Source organism: Aphidius gifuensis, linkage group LG1 (genome assembly GCF_014905175.1).
Source record: "Aphidius gifuensis isolate YNYX2018 linkage group LG1, ASM1490517v1, whole genome shotgun sequence".
Taxonomy (NCBI): Eukaryota; Metazoa; Arthropoda; class Insecta; order Hymenoptera; family Braconidae; genus Aphidius; species Aphidius gifuensis.
The window spans coordinates 31,087,219-31,106,914 of NC_057788.1; the positions used below are offsets into that span (position 1 = coordinate 31,087,219).

At 21.9% G+C, this 19,696-nt stretch overlaps 2 protein-coding genes across 2 annotated transcripts in view; both read left to right on the forward strand.

Annotated features, from left to right (window-relative positions):
• LOC122860420 (probable serine/threonine-protein kinase clkA) overlaps window positions 1-19,696 on the forward strand; it is a 32,289-nt gene that overhangs the window by 7,365 nt on the left and 5,228 nt on the right. Inside the window, exons 2-4 of the mRNA XM_044164228.1 lie at window positions 4,005-5,967; window positions 13,862-13,912; window positions 18,574-18,786. Coding sequence (XP_044020163.1) covers window positions 4,309-5,967; window positions 13,862-13,912; window positions 18,574-18,786 — 1,923 coding nt within the window. The 5' untranslated portion in view covers window positions 4,005-4,308. The remainder of the gene's footprint in view (window positions 1-4,004; window positions 5,968-13,861; window positions 13,913-18,573; window positions 18,787-19,696) is intronic.
• On the forward strand, window positions 9,621-10,212 carry LOC122860441. The gene has a single exon (XM_044164256.1). It carries the CDS (start codon window positions 9,699-9,701, stop codon window positions 10,104-10,106), a length of 408 nt encoding a protein of 135 aa, XP_044020191.1. The 5' UTR covers window positions 9,621-9,698; the 3' UTR covers window positions 10,107-10,212.

The following is a 19,696-nucleotide window of genomic DNA, read 5'->3' on the forward strand; positions in this document are numbered from 1 at the left end:
TTGAAAATAAAAAAATGAAAAAACTTTTTAACGGTTTAATTTTTTTTTGAATTGTAAATTTTCGATTTAAGAAAATTGACTTGAGCTTGCAAGTGAAAAATACTTTTTATAAACTACTATTGTTATGTCGTTTTTATAAACAATTATTATAATTTTATCTAATGCTTGAAAATCATCAAAAAACACAATTTAAAAAGCAAATTTAATTTTTTTGTTCTGCCATCACAATTGTTTTTTTCTCTTTAATAATTTTTTAATTACAAAGTTATTACATAAACAATTAATTAAAAAATATTGTCAAGCTATTGTTGACATATAATTTTGATGTGTTATATAATATTTTACATTGTCGTAGAACATAGTCATGGTGACTTGCAGATAGCTTACGAAAATAACACTTTAAAAAAAAAACAAAGAAAATATACACCTGTATATTAGCGTGTTACAAAGTCACGAAAAATAATTTCCAACATATCTGGTTAATTAAAAAAGTTTTCTAAAATTTTATTATATAAATTAGCAAATTGTTTTTTTATAAAAAAATGACCATAAATAATTTTTTTATAATTTTTAAAATGATATTTCTAAAATATTAAATACAATTTATAAAATAAGTGTTTTAAATTTTAAATAAAATTCTCAAATTAATCTTCATCATCATATTAAATGAAATAAAAAAATTTGCATCAACCAGGATATTATATTAAATATAATGCAAGTGAACAGACATTTATTCTAACATTGAGGTATGTATCACATATCACATCCCGCGCGTTCCGCATATGATATGTCCAACAAACCACGTTATCCTATCTTTATGTGGATATTGTTGCGTATTACCTGGCTTATTATTTTACACTATATAAATATGAAAATCATAAAAAAAATAAAATAAGTTTTAAATATCAATTAAATAACACGTCTGTTTTTTTATTTATGACTTATTACATGTTTTTCATTTGAAAAAAAATTTTTTACATTCAGAAGAAATGTTTTTTATTCAAAAAAAATATTAATTTATGTTGTAAATTTGTTTTTTTATTAATTAACAATTAATATGAGGCTAATTAGGCCAAAAATTTTAAGTCTAATTGGTAAAACACATTACGGTCGCGATTTATGACAAAATTTTAATTTTTTCCGGCGAAAAAAAAGTATTTTTTTACGATAAAAATTATAAATCATAGTAAATTGTTATTAACAATAGTAAAAAAATATTTTTTAAATAATAAAAAAAACAATTTTATTATAAAAAAAAAAATTTTTTATTATGAAAAATAAATTTTTCATCATAAAAAAAATTTAACGAATAAAGTAAAAAAAAAAAAAGAAAGATAATGACAATGACAAAGATGACACCTCTCAATTACAATACAAGACAGTAGAAAATAAAATCATATATTATTATTTTTAATGCTCATCAGCATCAATTTAAAACTCGAGCTTATATTTTCTATTTTTCATGCTATTTTGAAATCCAGATAAATGCATGTTTAAACAAAGACTCACGGTTATTAAAAAATAGAAAAAATAGATAAATAAATAAATGAAAATTTCATTTCATTTCATGTTTAACACATGTTATTTATATTTTTAAAAATTTATTATTATTATAGTGTCGCTCTGCTTGCCAAGTGATTTCTACTTACGCCTCGGTGAATTTTCCTTAATCAATACTTGTATATATAATTGAAATTTATTTTTATATTTTCGTTATTTCTATTTTAATTTTCTTTGATATTTAATTGTAGAAAGTCACAAAATAATTCACGTGAGCATTTGTATATTTTATTTAAAAAAAAAAATAAATATCTTAATGTTATCCTGATAATCTAAATAAGCTTTTGTTGGTAATAATTTTTTTTTATATTTTAATAATAGGCATATTTTTTTATCAAATATTTTTGGAGACGATGTCACGAATATTTTTCAATATGTTTTATTTTTTTATTATTTTTACATGATTGCGTGATCGTTTGTTGAATGAACAAAAATAAAAGGAGCGAGCAGTCCTACCAAGGGATGTCCCCTGTTGAATTTTTTATATAAATTTTTTTTTTTTTCATATGTATATATAGAATTTGACATGCCTTATTATTGTTGCAAATGTCCAAAGTGACTATTATTATCTGTATGCTTATCTGACATTTAAAAAATGACAAAAAAAAACTCATTTCTTTTATTATAATTGCTTAAAGTCTTTGTTAACAATTATTTTTGTTAAAATTGTTTTTTCATTTTCATATCATGTTATCAAACTTTTAAAATGATAATTGTCTCGATTATATATGTAAAAAACTTTTGTCGCATTTCATTAATTCAGTATTGATAAAAAGTTGGAGCATTTTTATATTTTGAGCAATTATTATTCACATTTATAATTTTCAATTTAAAAAAAACAAATACATACAATAATTTATTATAAATAAATAGAGAAAAAAAATATAAATTTCAATCAATTTCTTCATCGATCAATATTGAATAATTAAATTCATTTATAAATTTTAAACAACAAAAAAAAACTTCTTCAAATTTATTACGTAAATTTTTAACTCAGTGCTTTATTGCTTTTAATTTTTTTGTTCTACATATATTTATTTATAATAATTCATCTCGAAATATCAAGACACATTGACACAATAAGACTCATAATTTTTTTTTATGTCAAATAAAATACTTGCGCGTTTTTTGTAACTGATAATATCCCATTGATGCACTAAAATAGCTGCAGCCTAATTATTTAAAAAAAAATATATATAATACACAGTTATAAAAAAAAATAAAAAAAAAGTCATTAATAACTTTATATAATATTTATGAATAATTATTGATAATGATAATTATAGAATATGCCCTGGATACATGCCAACCGAGATGTTTAATTTTGCTCATATTTTTATATATCAAAAGAATAATGAAAATAATATATATAAATATGCAACTATGCTTGCTTGCTTGCTTTTTTTTTTCAACATAGAATAATTTATATCAAACTATAAAATACATTATATTTATATCTCAGTTTGTGCTTGTGTGTGTGTATGATTTTATATCAATATAATAAAAATAGTAACACGCAATTGGCTCATAAAAATGTCAAGACCAAGAGCGGTGCTTGAACTTAATATTAAAAATCAAAAAAAATTTTTTTTTATTTCATACACATTGTCGCATTGTAAGTAAACAATCAAGTGCACTTTTTTTTTTTTTTAAATAAATTGCTATAAAAAAATAATCATACGCACACACAAAGAACAATAAATAAATTGTAGAAAAATAAAATTTACATTTATAAACTCAGTGAGTCACATTAATTGATAGAAGTTTTTTTTATTGACAAATAGTATTTTTATATGTCAATTTTGTTATTAAATTAAAATTTATTAATAGTTAAAAAATATAGTGACTCATTTTTTTTAATAGAGCCATTAAGTCAATGAACTTTTTAAATATTTTTTTTTTGTTTCTTGGCACTTGCAAAATTGAGTTTATTGTTATTAATTTAAATTATTTTGGTAAAGGGTAATTGTTGTTACGGGACAATAGGTATTTGTGTTAATAATATACTAATGGATAATATTTTGTTTAAACATGTATGATGAAAATAATAATTCAACTTGGCTCTTGATGAGTTATTTAGAGCGCAGACAGGTTATTTATATTTATTTATTATTTTACATTGTGTAAATATGTATGTAAATAAAGATATATGTAAAATTATACCTTTCACCAATTAATAATATTTCAAAGTCATAAATATACCACATTAGTATATATAGATAGTTGCGTGTGATATATAAATCCTTGAATATATTGTTTGAAAAAAAATTCAAAAAAAAAAAACAAATGGAAAATTTATTTAAAAAGTTTTATTTATTTGTTTATTTTAATCCCAGCTTTTAATTAAAATACAATATTATTTATAAAATTTAATTTAAAAAATGATTTATATTTTTACTTTGCAATGCCCTAACCCTTTATTTTGTTTTATTTTTTTGTTTCAGATTTAACGACAAATTCAAAAGGAAATTATTATTATATACACAAAATAAATGTCACATGGATAATTTTATTGTTCATTGGTTTTATTTATTGAATATTGATAATTTTATTACAAAATGTTGTCAGTGTATTGTGCATTGAGATATTGTTGTAAAGTTAAAAAAAAAAATTAAATAATTAATTTTAAATTAAGAATTTAATTTGATTTTATTAAAAAGAAAAAATAATAAAACAAAAAAATATTTAAATAAACATATTGTTTAATTAAAAGACAAAAAGTGAAGAGATTTAAAAAAAAAAAAAAAAATGTTGGGTGTTAGTCAGTTGGGTAATCCACCATCGAGTTTAAGACACTCTGCAAGTTTTTCATGTCTTCAACGTCCATCAAGTGATACATCATCACCAGTTATTGTTGGACATCGTGCAAGAACTTCAACTTTACCACAACAACAATTAAACATACAGCTATCAACAACATCACAACAAAATCATAAAACAAGTGGTCCAAGTTCATTGCAAAATCAAAAATTAACATCAAATTGTTATTCATTATCATCAACAACAACAGCTACCTCATCTTCTTCATCATCATCATCCACATCAACATCATCATCGTCTTCCTCAATATCATTTCCTCTTTCACATCGACAAAATCGTCAACAAAATGATCCAACAGACTCACTAACAGATAGCAAAGATTACGGTTTTGTTTCATCACGTAATTATCATCGTAATATTAATTCAACAAAAGATAGCTATCATCAAGAACAATCTGAAAAAACATATCAAACAAAATACATTAATGACAATGATTGTTTATATAGTAAATCAACAATAACTGAAGAGCCAGATAATCAATCAAAGCTATCACCAAAAGGACATTTATCTAAAGCTCAAAATCCTATAAAAGGTGCATTGATATTATTTACAGCATCAACATCATCATGGTGGAAAGCTAAACAACGTGAAGAGTTACCATCAACAATGCTATCAACTTCTTGTAGCTCTGATGTTAATAAAAAATGGACAAGTAATACTGTTGGCAATTTAAATAGTTGTATAACAACAGCATCAATAACATTAGCCACAGCCACAACAACAACAACCACCAGCACAAGTACAACAACAACTGCAACAATTAAAAATTCACTACCTTTGTCTGAACGTAAATGGTCTTGTAATACATCAACAATAAATTTACCAGAAAATACAAAAATGTTAACATCATCATCATCATCACCAACATCAAATTATCAAGATAGAAAATGGCGATCATTAGGTACACTATTAAAAACAAATGATAATCAAACACATACATCATCAATAAATAATACAAAAAAATTATTATTTAATCAAAATGATAATGGTGTACGTAAATGTTCAACGACAATTGATGTTACACCAACAAAAATATTAAAATATCCACAACCAGTAACATCATATTCAGCAAGAGTATTACGTACAAATAGAGATACATATAGTGATATAAAAAATGATAATGAACAAGTTAAAAAACCAGTAAATAATAAAGTATCAAGACGTCTTTATCAAGCACAAAGTTTTTATTTATTAGATGATTTTTTAAAACCTGAACCTCAATCACCAAAAAATATATATAATCAAAATTTAACAACAACAACAACAACAACAACATCAACAACGTCATCAGATAATAATGTAATATCATCAAGGCGTCATAATTCAAGTTCAGATAGTCTTGAAGTTGCAACAAGTCCATTACCACCACCTGTACCACCACCACCACCATTAGAAATGGTTTATGTTACAAATGAATTTAGTGATATTAATAATCCAAGTAAGGAGAAAATTGGTGATGTTAATTCAAGAGATAAAGATGCTAATTGTCCATGTAGAATGTGTTGGATAAATACACATCATCATAATAATAATAGTAGTAATCATCATCATCATCACCATCATCATCATCAGTCATCTATTGATAAGGTAAGATATTTTTTTATACAAATTTTATATTATTTTTTTCTCTTTGTTTTTGTGGAATTTATTAAAACATTATTTAGTTTTAAAAATACTTTTGTTGTCATGTAAAAAATATCATGAAATTTATAGATTGAGACCCAGCAAAATGAATAAAATTTTTTTCAAAAAATTCAGCATTATAAATAAATTAGAAACTATGTAAAGAGTTTACATTAGTAAACGTGAAAGCAGCTAACTTTGCGGATATATCTTCGACAAGATCAATCTCCAAATATATATTTATAGTTTTAATAAATACCTACACATATTTTATTAGTTGTTTAGCAGGATTAGAAGAGAGTAATTTATTCAGAAAATTATTTTTTTTTTTTTAAACGTATTTAGACACTAGATTAGGTAAAAATAAAATACAAAAAAAAAAGGAATAAATTAATTTTAATAACTGTGTATGTTTATAATTATTGTTATTAATTTTTAGTTGGGAAAATTTAATTTTTTTGAATAATTATTAGAAGATTAGCTATTTTTTAAAAAGTGAAAAAATTTTTTTCTATATTTTTTTAAGGATAAATACAATTTACAAAAAAATAGAAAAATAATTTCAATGAAAATTGAATTTATTTTAATTGAAAGGATTGTTTAGCTACTTGTTGATTGGTAAAATAAATAATTTTTCAACAAATTCGAAAGTAAATTTGAAACCTAAAACTGCCATCTAGAATTTAATCATATCAAATTTAAAAAACAAACTATTTTACCGACAGTAAAATATCTTCAGAAGATAACGCTTGTGTTGAAAAAAAAAAATCAAATTTAAATTGAAAATGTTTATACAATATATTTTTAAACAAACAAACTATAATGCTTTTTCGACATTTGTGTATTTTACTAGAAAAAGTAAATAAATAATTCAGCTTTCACGTGGAAAATTATTTAAAAAAAAATACTTAAAATTGAATAAACAATTTCAAGTGTTTAATCAATTAACATAAACACAATTAAACTTAGCAATTACAAAAATTGTAAATTAAAAAAACAGCATTATCACGAGTGAATTTGATGTTGATGTTGATGATATTGATTAAATAATTTCCGGTATTGTTAATTATTTTTAAAATGATAATTACATGATTACTGATAAAGCCAAGTATACGAAGATCAAGACATGTAAGACTAATCATTTTAGCAATCTGATCTATCAATTTGATAAAATGTAAATCATAAAAAAATATATATAATAATTTAGTGGGTGGGGCAAACTGTAAATGATTCAAGAGATGCTGGATAAAAAATTGAATAAAGAGAGAGTTAGAAGACTAGAAGACTTGCGCGCAATTTTCCCGCGTTTAATCAACCTCATATTGATCTCAACCCCTGGACGTTTCATCACCACCACCTCTACCACCAATAGCCACCCCATCTTGGGTTCATCACCACACAGAATCATGTCGTAGAATCGTAGGAATCACAAACATTGTGCGTGTGGTCCAGCGATTATTATTTAACCTAATAAATCGACAATTTTTTTCTATTATTTTATATTTTTAAATTTCATTTAAAAATTAATTAACATATTAATAACAAGTTTATAAATAATTAAAAAATGTTTATAAATATTTCAAAAGAAAAACATTAAGAATTTTCAAAATTTTATTAATTAAATATATTTTTTATTTTGTCAAAAGTTTATACAATTAATTTTTTTTTTTGTTTATAATTTTCAAGTGTTTTATTTGGTAATTTTTGGTATTTTAATATTGAAAAATATGTGGTGTCAATCAGCTGGGTGATATTGACACAGTATCACAAGAAAATGTCAATTAAATTATTTGGATTAATTAAAATATTTGTGATTTCATAAGTGGATAAAAATTGTGCTAAAAAAAAAATTAAAGGGATAATTTGTTTAACAATATCACGGTCTAAATAATTTACAAGATAATATATGTTTTTTTTTATTGAAAATTGACAAAGTCAATTTAAAAAAGATTTTCATATATTTTAATTGTTAATTTTAAAGGTGAAATAGATTGTTAATTAAATTAATAAATAACAGTGTTATTTATTTATCTAATTATTTATAATTCAATTTATTAAATTAAAAATACTCTATTCGAAATAATGAACGATAGTAATAGCTTTAATAATTTTTAATTTAACTTTAATTATTTATCGAAAAATTTGTTTATTTTTTTTCGTCGTTTTTATTACTAAATCCATTATTTATTTATCTGCCAAAGCAAAATAAACAAACAGCGAATAAAAATAAATAAAAAAAATTGATAAAATTATTATATGCAGCTTTAATTATTAATAAAAAAAAATAATAATAAAAGTAAACAGTACAAATAAATATTTATAAAAATGATAATACAATAGTAAATATTAATTTTTTTTTAAAATTATTTCAAGAGTCAAGAACCTGTCTTGTTAAATAAACATTATTTATTTTAATTTTTTTTTTTATAATAGATAATCTATTTGCCATTGATAATAAAAAAAAAAAATAGAAATACTATTTTTTTTTTTATTAACAAATTAGAAAAACCTAAGCAACAAAAAACAATTTAAATTAAAAAATGAATTTTTAGAAAATTTTGAAATTTAATTAACGAATTTTTTTTTTGGTGTATCATCCCTTAAAAAAATCGTAAATTAATTTATCAATAAATCATTTAATTAATTATAATTTTCTATTTTTTTTTTTTTTAATTATGATATCATTTTTTAAATACATGCTTCATACACTTGAGCTAGATTTATATAGTGTTGATACACGATACCACTCGGTCTTCTGCTTTTTTCAACGCCCACAATATTATTCAAGGGCTTGATATTTTTTTTTTCTTTTTAGCATTAATATTTTATTTCTTTGTTCTTTTCATTGTGATGATAAAAATATTATTACTGTATTTATATTACGAATATAGATATATATTTATTAGAGATGCGCATGCTCGAGCCGCACCTTGTTTTTTCTTTTTTTTAATTTTCCTAGTTTTTCATGATAAATAAAAGCTACTTGGAAAATTTTTTTAACTAAAATTATTTATAAATATTAGTTATTTATTTATTTTAATATTATGATTATCATGAATTGGATTTATCATGTGAATCAGGGGTTTGATACAATGAGTGTATTACGTAGTTTATAGATTTGTCGAAACTTTTGTTGAGTAGATATTAGAGTTGATGATGATGTTGATGGTGATGATGATGATGATACACGAGTCAAGAATCCTTTCTTCTTATATCTTGGAGTCTTTGTTGGCTAGTGTCTTGGTGTCCTTGACTTCCAGATTAGGTCGGATTGCCTTGATGCACTTCCAAGAAAGTCGAGAGTTGTCTTTTCTCTCAATTTTTTTTTTATAATATTATTTTATCATCTCATGACTCGATCGTGGTATATACATTTTTTTTTTTTTTTTAATAACTTTTATGATTCACTACAAATCCATACAACGACATAAAAATATTTTCCTTTCTTCAAACAAATAACAATTGTATCGAAAAATAGAAATTCGAAACGAAAAAAATCACAAATTATTATTACTATAATTAATATCGTTCATTATTTCGAATTTAAATATCAAGTGTTAAACAACAATAAATTAGTGAATAAAATTATAATTAAAACAAAACAATATTCAATAGAAAAAACAATTTAAAAAAAAAAACTGTAAAAGTTTCGAAATATTGTAAATAAAATTTCGATAATTTCGAAAATTTCGAAAATGGATAGTCTACAAGCTGCACTAGTAAAACTAGATCCAGCAACAACAGTAACACCAATTGGTAAAATTCTCAAAGTTCATAATCATCGTCCAACATTTGTTGATCTTGATGACAATGATTTGACTCTTAATAATTTACTTGTCAATGAAACAATGTCTAAATCATCAGAAATATTAAATAAAAAAAAAATAATAATACCTGAAGATGTCGTTGATGATAATGAAAAAGAAGATGATTATAATGACACCAATGATAATGACGATGATGACAAACAAAGTATTCATATATTATTTGATATTGTTAAAAAATGTTCGACATTAGAACCACGTCGTTATAATTTAAATAATCAACAACAACAACAGCAACAAATAAACATTGGAAAATGTACAAAAACTGAAGTTACGTGACGTCAACCAAATTGTTTTGGTGTCAATATGATATATCACACTTATCCACCTCATCGTGGTGGTAAATCATCACGTGAAAAACATCATCATGCCAAAGATAAAAGACATCATTTGCATCAACATCACAAAACACATGTGGTGAGTTGTCACTATTATACATTGATAAATAATTATCATTATTTATTTATGTATATAATGATTTATAATTGTCAATTGATTTTTAACTTGTTGATAAGATACTTGACATCATTCGGAAGATATTTCATTGATACAAATCTAGCATTGAATAAAAATAAATTAAAAAGTTACATCTTTGACATATTTTTTTTTTCTTGCAAATTTCATTTATATATTAACACTCGATTTCTTGCCAAGTGTTTATAAAATTATATGGATTTTTTTTTTTTTATTTTTTCAAGCTGTAAATGAAAGGGGGAAAGTGCCTCATTGGCGACGACCTGTTTTTTTTATTTTTTCAAATTATATACACTTTTTAAAAAAAAAAAAAAAAATTTTTTTTTCACATTTTTGTAGTTGATACCAATAATGTGCATGCTTTCCAAATATTTTCATGTCCGGTTTGCGTGCGTGCAATTATATGATTTCATATGAAAAAAAAAATTTTTTTTTTATTTTATATATTGAGACAGTGTATGTATATTTTAAAATAATAAAAATAATTAAATATTGATGATTATTTTGTAGATAAAAATAATAAAAAAAATAAATTATTTTAATTGAATATTAATAAGATTTTGAGAAGCCAGATTTTGTCAGATGCGTCATCAATAAATCTATTTTATCTTAATCATCCACGAGTGTGTATGTGTTATCAAAAAAAAAATATATAAATAGTTGGTAATTATTAAAAATAATAGTTAATTATATTTTGGCTTGTTATTTTCTTTTCTTATGAGAAAATTGTTTCGTTTTTTTAATTTTATTTTGAATCAAGCATCACGTTTTAATTGTGAAAATTGTTGATTGAAAAAATAATTACTCGGTTTGTGTTTATTAATAATGATGTCGTGAATAATTGTTAAGTATATTATTAGGAATAAGGACAACACAAATTGTCAATGGCATTGATGTAAGCTACTTTAATTTTTGCGGCTTTATTATGTATAAAATAATACATTGATTATTATTATTTATTATTAATATGAAATAAACTTGAGTGTGTTTTGTATTGTTTAATTATTTCAATTGTCATTTTTATATTTGATTGATTGAGGAGTTGTTATATCGTCATGTTGAAATTTTAGCGAGAGGAGAATTTGTAAAGAGACGGTACTTTAGTGGTTATTTTATTTTTTTTTTGTTTAATTTTTATATTGTGTATAATGCTTATTTATTGCTCAAATGATTTTAACGTTTTAAATAATCAAAGAAAAATATGTAATTATTATTTTAATAACGTTTTATATTTTTTAAATTATTTTAAATTATTTTTTCTTTAGTATTACTTACGAGTGATTTTTATGTAATTTAAAAATTAATTTTATGGTTTTCATGTAAACATTTATCAGTAATAACAAGATATATACAATTTTTTATTAATCTCATTTTATTTTTATTATATTTTTAAATTTAAAATGAATTTAAATATATTTTTAATAATATTTCATAAACCCACAAATAATTAAAACCAAAATGTAAAATTTTATAATTAAAAAACTGTTAAATTAATTTTAAATACAATTTCCAAATAAAAAAAACTAAATTAATTTTTTTTTAAATACAATTTAATTTCCTAAACAAAATAAAATACCTAATTAATTTTTCTAATCAAATGTTAAACAATTTAATTACAATTTCAAATGAAATTATAATTTTAATTATCATATAAAAAAATCCCTCAAGGTATTCACTGTCTTATACAACATGAATATAATTGAAAAAAAAAGAAATCATTATAGTATTATTTAATGATTGAATCATATGTATAGAAAAAAAAAAAAAAATATACATGTATATTTAAAAAGCTAAATAGACATTTGTAAAACGCGTGCGCTTAAAATCGACACACTGTAAAGTTACCCCACACTGTGTGGTGTATTAAATACATAAAGCTATATACAGCCCCAGTTCAAATAGCACCAATGACCATACAACATCACATTTATTAAAAATAATCAACTCGATAAAATCATCCTCTATCATTAAAATAATAACAATATCAAGTGTCAATTTTAAACAACAATTTACAATTTTTCAAAAAAAGTGTTGTATAATTAGTTTAATGAGTTAAGTGATTTGCAAATAAAATAACAAAATTTCATTAATTATTAATGATACATTTTTTTACTGTAAATACAATTTAAAAAAAAAAATATTTAATTAATGATAAATAATAATGTCAACGTGCTCACTTATGCCAGTGTCCCTGCAAGATATTTTGGTAATTATTTTAAGTATTTTGTTTATTTATAAATATTTTATAAAAATAATAATAAATTTTAAAAGTTTATTAAATTTTAGTTAATTTATTTTATGTAATATTTGACTTGTTTTTTTTTTAATTATTTATTATTGAAAGATGTAAAGAACAAGTGAAATAACATGAAAAAAAATAGAAAAAAAATGTGATGTTTTTTTTAGTTTATGCAGGGTTTCACAGAGTTGAAACAATTCAATTATAAATTTACTTACATCTTAAATAGAATATAAAAATATATATTATTTAGAAAATAAAATAATGGGATAAAATATGTTAGAGTGGATAAAATGTGGCTTTTATTTTCTGGTTCAGATAGGCTTGTTTTTAGATATTTTTGTTTTTGGCACAGAGCTGAGTCCTATATATTTATTCCCAAACGACAACTCGATTCTAATATACTATTGCCTACGTTTTCAAATACACCTTATGCAATTTGACCTACACCAATTGATATTTTTTCATTTATTTTTAATCTTTTTTTTTTTTTCTCTATTGCAATAGTGTTTATATCAATCATCGATTATCACATTCAATAATTATAGACATCCTTGAAATTATAAATAAATAAAAAATATAAAAAAAAAAAAAGTAAATGAACACATAAAAAGAAAATAAATTTTACAAAAAAAAAATAATACTGCTTATCAACGAAAAAAATACGTTAGAAAAAAATTAAATCAACAGAAAAATTTCTACGTCGAAAAAAAAAAAGAAATTAATTATTATTTTAGAACTTGATGAGGAAAAATTTATAAATTATAATACAAAAGTTTAAGTTATTTATGAAATAAAAGTTTTTTAATAAAAAATGGATCAGCAAATATTTTATGATGTTGATGATGCTGGTGTTGATTATATACATGACTATTGCGTAAACTAATCTAATGGTATGTGGCACACACAAGAATACGTTTAAATTTTTTTTTCATAGTTTTATTTCACTGTATAAAACTTACAATATAATTTCTCCACAATTTTTTTTTAATTAAAATTTATTCGAGTAAGCTGTGTCTTATTGTTATACAACAATATCATTATAATTATATCGAAAAAAAATTTTTTTAAAAATGAATACAAAACTAATAAGCTGTCTTGATTTTTAAATTCTTTTATATTAAATTTATACATCATTAACTATTTTTAATAGCACACTCAATTTCTAAATATAATATTTATCTATTTATATAAATAAATATAAAAATATATTTATAAAATAGCATCGTAATCTTTGTGTATTTTTAAATTTTAATTATTAATGTTTATAAATATATTATTATTTTTAAAATATTTAATTATAATTTTTTTTTTATTACAGGTGAGCAGAAGATCAAAAGAACGTGGATCAATTCATCAAGATAAAGGAAGGGTAAGTTGACAAAAAAAAAAAATTTATATATAGCATTAATTCGACATCGAAAAAATTAATTTACTGTGAACAATGAAAAATCAAGGAAAGGTCACGTTATGGCATTTTGTTTTAAAAGTCAAAATAATTATTTTATAATTATAAAAAAAAAAGATGGGTATATAGTTCAAAAAATAGCAAAGACAATTAATGAATTTAATTTTAAAAAAATATTACTATTTTTTTTTGTTCTTAATTTGTTGATTCATTAAAAAAATTTGTTTAATTTAAATGAAAAAAAAAAGCAAATCTTGTACGTCAATTGAGGATAAAAAAAAAATATGAGAATGTATTTAATTTGAATTTATTTCGAAGAAAATAATATGAGTCGTTCAACTAATCACACAATGATGATGACGATGATAACAGTATATCAAGTTTTGAGTAATATTTATTTACATAATTATCTGATTTTCACAAACATGATTATTGTAATTTTTTGCGGATATGAGTATTAAATATCTGACCTATTAACAATAACATCATTCTTGAAAATTCAATGAGTCAATTGAGTCAATACCACCCAAATGATAATCATCCAAACTCAAAGAAAAAACATTGACTCAAAAAAGAAAAATAAAAATCACCAATATACTCATTTCCTGACCTTGTTAATATTTTATTATTTATCTTTTTTAAACTTTCATTTCCTCGAAAATAAAAAAACAATAAAAATACAACATAACAGTACATATATTTTATATATTTAACTAAAGCATATGACTAACACATTTCGAAAAAAGGAGCAAAGCCAAAAAAAAAACATCCAGGATATACAAAATTGACACAAAAAAGAAAAAAAAAAAAAATCAATGAATCATATTGCATAAACAAAGGTGCTAATCAATTATAAATATATTTTATTTTTTAATAAAATAAAATTTCAAAAGGTCACACAAACACACAGTATACCTTCATGAAAAAAAAAAAATACAATAAATTGATTTTATGTGTATAAAAAAAAAATATGATTCCTACAAGGTTCCATCACATTCCACACACAAGATAAAAAAATAAAAAGAGCAGGTATATACATAGACAACATAAAAATCTAAATGTGCCAACAGACAGTAATAATAATAATAATAAATAAAGGACTATATGCGAGGACAGTATTATTATGGGTTCGCACACCTCAGCCATACACACTGATACTTGTTAAATTAAAAAAAGGATCGTAAAAAAATAAAATAGCTTTAGAAATAAATAAAAAAAATTCAAAGAAAAATAGAGGATTAAAGAGATAAAATGAGAAAAAAAGAAAAAGGCTAACAGACTTGACTGACTCATTGGCAGGTCAGAGAACCATACCAGATGATGAAAAAGGTGTTGGTGATGTTGATGTTGTTGATGCTATTGATGTTATTTTTACTCCAATTTTACTCCAAATTTTACTCGAAATTTTACTCCAATTTTACTCCAATAATGAATTAAATATTTGAGTAAATTTATAATGACAAGTATGAGTGATAAGCAGCTGATGAATCAAAAACTGATTGTGTTGCTTTGTGTGTTGGACTTGCTAGTCATCAAATAAATAAATATATATGCAGAGAATGTATATAATATAAATGGGTATAGTTTATGTTGACAAGAATGATTATATATATGTATGTATACAGTATGATATAGCTAGAGTTATATGTGTATTAAATAAAATCGTATTAGTGTATGTGAGAAGTTGCAAGCAAGTTTAAGTGAAAACTGAAAACCAGTCAGTCAGAGTTGTCAGTCCGGTGGTGGATCGTGTTTTAGTCCTGCTGCTGTAAATGTTATTTTCTACAGCTGCATGTAGTTTTTTTTTTTTTTTATATGTTCATTGTTAATATATATTTAAGTTGCTATATATAGCACCACCATGGGAATGATCATCCCCGCCATCAATAACACCAGCAACAGCATCATCAGACACACTCAATGCAACATCATATTATCTTGTGCATGGTGATTTTTTTTGTAGACAATTTTATTAACTATAACATAACGATATTATTATTTATTTATAATAATTTTCACGATTTGAATAGTTAATTTTTTTGTTCAATAATTTTTTAATTCAATAGTTGAAAATTTTTTTATTTTCAAATTTTTGAAGATAGTGAATTGCTGCTGTTGTTTGGAAAAATTAAAAAAAAAACATTTGTGTATTTTTTTGTTATTGTGATAATATTGGTTTATTTTTTTGTTAATTATTTTGTAAATGATTAATTAATTATTGTGAAAATGCCAAGTCAAACGACAACGATACTTTTAAAGTGTTCGATGGTTGATGTGCCAGCTTTGAATCATGTCAAATTAAAGTCATTGGACAATGTAAGTTTTTTTTTTAGTTATTTATATTATTATCTATATAGATAAACAGATAAATATATGGTCATAGACAAGGCTATAATGTAAAAAAGAAAATGTTATTTTAAAAAATACACACATGCGTCAATGAAAACAAAGAAAAAAATATAAAATAATTGAAACTTATATTTCCTTTTTATTTATTAATAAATAATAGAATTGTTATTAATAATAATAATTATTATTATTAATATTTTAATGTAGATGATAGGTTTTTTTGTAAAATATTTTAACAATTTATAATTTATTTATTTTATTTGTTGATCAATGGTTAAAGTTTACATGACATGTAGCCTTTTTGAACTATGAACTATTATTGTCACTGTGTCGACAGGTAATTTCTTTATGCTCCAATTTACACTATTATTATAATTTAATAAATAAACAATTTTCCAATATATTGCAAATTTTAATACAATTAATTAAAAATAAATAAATAATTAATTATTAAACTAATTTATTCATTTATAAAAAAAATAAACAAACAATAATTTTTGGAGTAAATTTTAAAATGTTAATTTCAATTTTAATTACAATTTATATAACTAAAAAAAAATTATTTTATTATTATTAATAATAAATAATAATAATTAATAATTTAAATTATAAGTTTTGTAGTAACTATAATTATTAAAACTTTAATTTAATTATAGAAAATTAAACTAAAAAAAATTTTTTAACAAATCGAAATAAATTTTTATAATATTAGAAAATTTTTTAATAATAATAACAGTAATTTATTATTATTATTTTTCAATAATTTATTGATAATAGTGTTTGGTTATTTAAAATATAATTTTTTGAGTAATTATAATGATTAAAAAAAATTTAAAAATATATTTTAATGTTTTTTTAAAAATAATGGATATAAATTTCGATTTATGTTTCGATGAAATATAATGTTTTATAAATTATTATACAGTGATAGTTAATTTTCAAGGTTGTAAATAGAGATATATACAATACAGTCTGAAAGAAAATATTGTATTGTAAGATAGTAAATTATATAAATGATAATAAAAAATGATGATAGGACAAATTGAGGCATTGAAAAATGCAATAACGAACAATAGATTCGTTTGGCTGTATGATGCACTTGCAATAAATTTATAAAAGACATTTTTTATCAAGTCATTATGATGATTATTATTCATTATCATAATGTACGAATACTGTATATAGATATGCCTGTTTTTTATCGTAGGCATATAATTATAAATATATTCTATATATTATATGTTAATTTAATTATTGTCAACAAATGAAAAAAAATACTCTTGTCAGTTCAATAACCCCTCTCATTATTAAAATATAAATAATAATTTTCAACAATAATTTAAAGTAAAATTTTATTTTTTTTTTTTAATTTTACAACTCGTGTTATTAAATTAAAATTATAATTATTAAAAAAATATAAATAATATATTTAAATAATTTATAATTCTTTTGATTTTTTTTCTTGGAAATTTCGAAACTCGTTTCCAAGCAATCACAAAGAATCCTTTGATTTCTAAGAAATAAATTTTTTTTCTTTTTACCCTTTTAATATAGATCCTTGAATTTTTTAAAATTTAAATTCACAAAAATAAATTTATATAAATTTTTTTTTTTTAAATATTCAGACATTTTTATTTATTATTTTGATTTATTTTTAATCATGCATAAAATTCATGTCTCTATTATTTTGTATAATGCAGTTTACATAGTACAGATAATATACAATTTACCATGCTTATGAGGCATGTGTCATTTGACCCTGTTGTGGAGTCAACCATGCCACCATCACCACCACTATTATCCTCTGTAATAAGACTACATAATAATAATGATAAATCAACAAAGACTTAAAATTTCTTATTACATCATTAAATTACATATCTTTATATAAAAATTTCTGCTTATATAAAAAAAAGAGCCAACAAAAGATAAATAAAATAATGAAAAAATATTTTTAAAATTTTTCATTATTGAATAAATTATTCAGTAATATAATTTTACATTGTGGAAGAAAATAAATGACTAATATTTTGTGTATCTATAAAAGACAATGTAGAGGAAAAAAAAAAAAAAATATTTATGAATCAACAAGTATTAATACACTGATTCATTGCACCCACGCAATTTTTTTTTCTTCTATAAAATCAAAGCTGACCTGTAAAAAATTTATACAACCTATTTTTTATGCTCAATTAATATCTTTTTGGCTAAAAAAAAGCCATATATTGTTTAACTTTTGCATCAATTTTCTAATGAAAATTTAAATAAAATTACAGAGTCCTGGAAATTTACACAAGGATATTGGCAATGGAGGTGTCAGTAGTGGAGGAGGAGGAGGAGGATGTGGAGGTATTGGAACAACAACAACAACAAAAATTAGTGGCAAACCAATTGGTGGTGTTGGATCAGCAACCCTCACTGCATTATCGTCCATAAATAATGCAACAACAAATGGCAATCGTAGCAAAAATAATCATATACAACACGAGGTAATTACAAGGTCCAATTTTATGTTGAATAATTCAATCAATAATTCATAGAACTATATTATATTACTCATAATATTGTCAGAATATCGTGGGCAGTTTGATCAATCATCAACTATCATTACAAAATTATACTTAAATAATATTTTAATTTGTTTTTTTAATTGCATCGTCATTTTTTAATTTAACAAATTTTTTTTTTAAAATAATTTCACAAGGTGTTGTTGCATATACTTGCTGCTGCTTTTTTTTTTGTTATTGTTATTGTTATTACTAGTCAACATGTTATCCTTAAGTTACGATTGGTACAATAATATTTGTACTTTCTAAATTCTCGTATGGATATATGATCATGGCATACGCATTGACAAAGTATTCAACTATTTTGTTACATTGTTTTTTTTATTTTTATTTAAATGCACAATCATCTGTTGTTTATGTTTTTTTTTTTTAATATTGGTTTTTACATACGAAAATTAGTGATTGTATATTAGGTGTAATTTATTTTATTATTCAATTTTTTTTTTCTAATTCTAATATTTCTAATGCAATATTACGATAGTAAAAAATTGTATAGTATTTGGAAATTTATTTTTTTATATATTAAAACTCGGTGGGTATAGATTGAATAAATGTGTTAATCATTGTGGGAGATTTCGAAATTTATTTATAGCATTTTTTGTATATACATTTATAGATATGCCCACGATGAATTATTATTACTTAAAAATAAAAAAAAAATTATAAGAAATAATGCGAAAAAAATCCCTTTGTATAATTTAGAAATATTTATTTATTTTATTTGTTATTTTATGCATGTATTTATTTATGATTGAAGATTATATAATGTAAATATAGTTTATAAATATATTTTCGAGGAATAATAAAATATAAAATTACTATTGTTTTATAT

What these genes read in the sequence shown, in the direction of transcription:
- LOC122860441 (XM_044164256.1), top strand. Translation starts at nt 9,699, where the DNA reads ATGGATAGTCTACAAGCTGCACTAGTAAAACTAGATCCAGCAACAACA.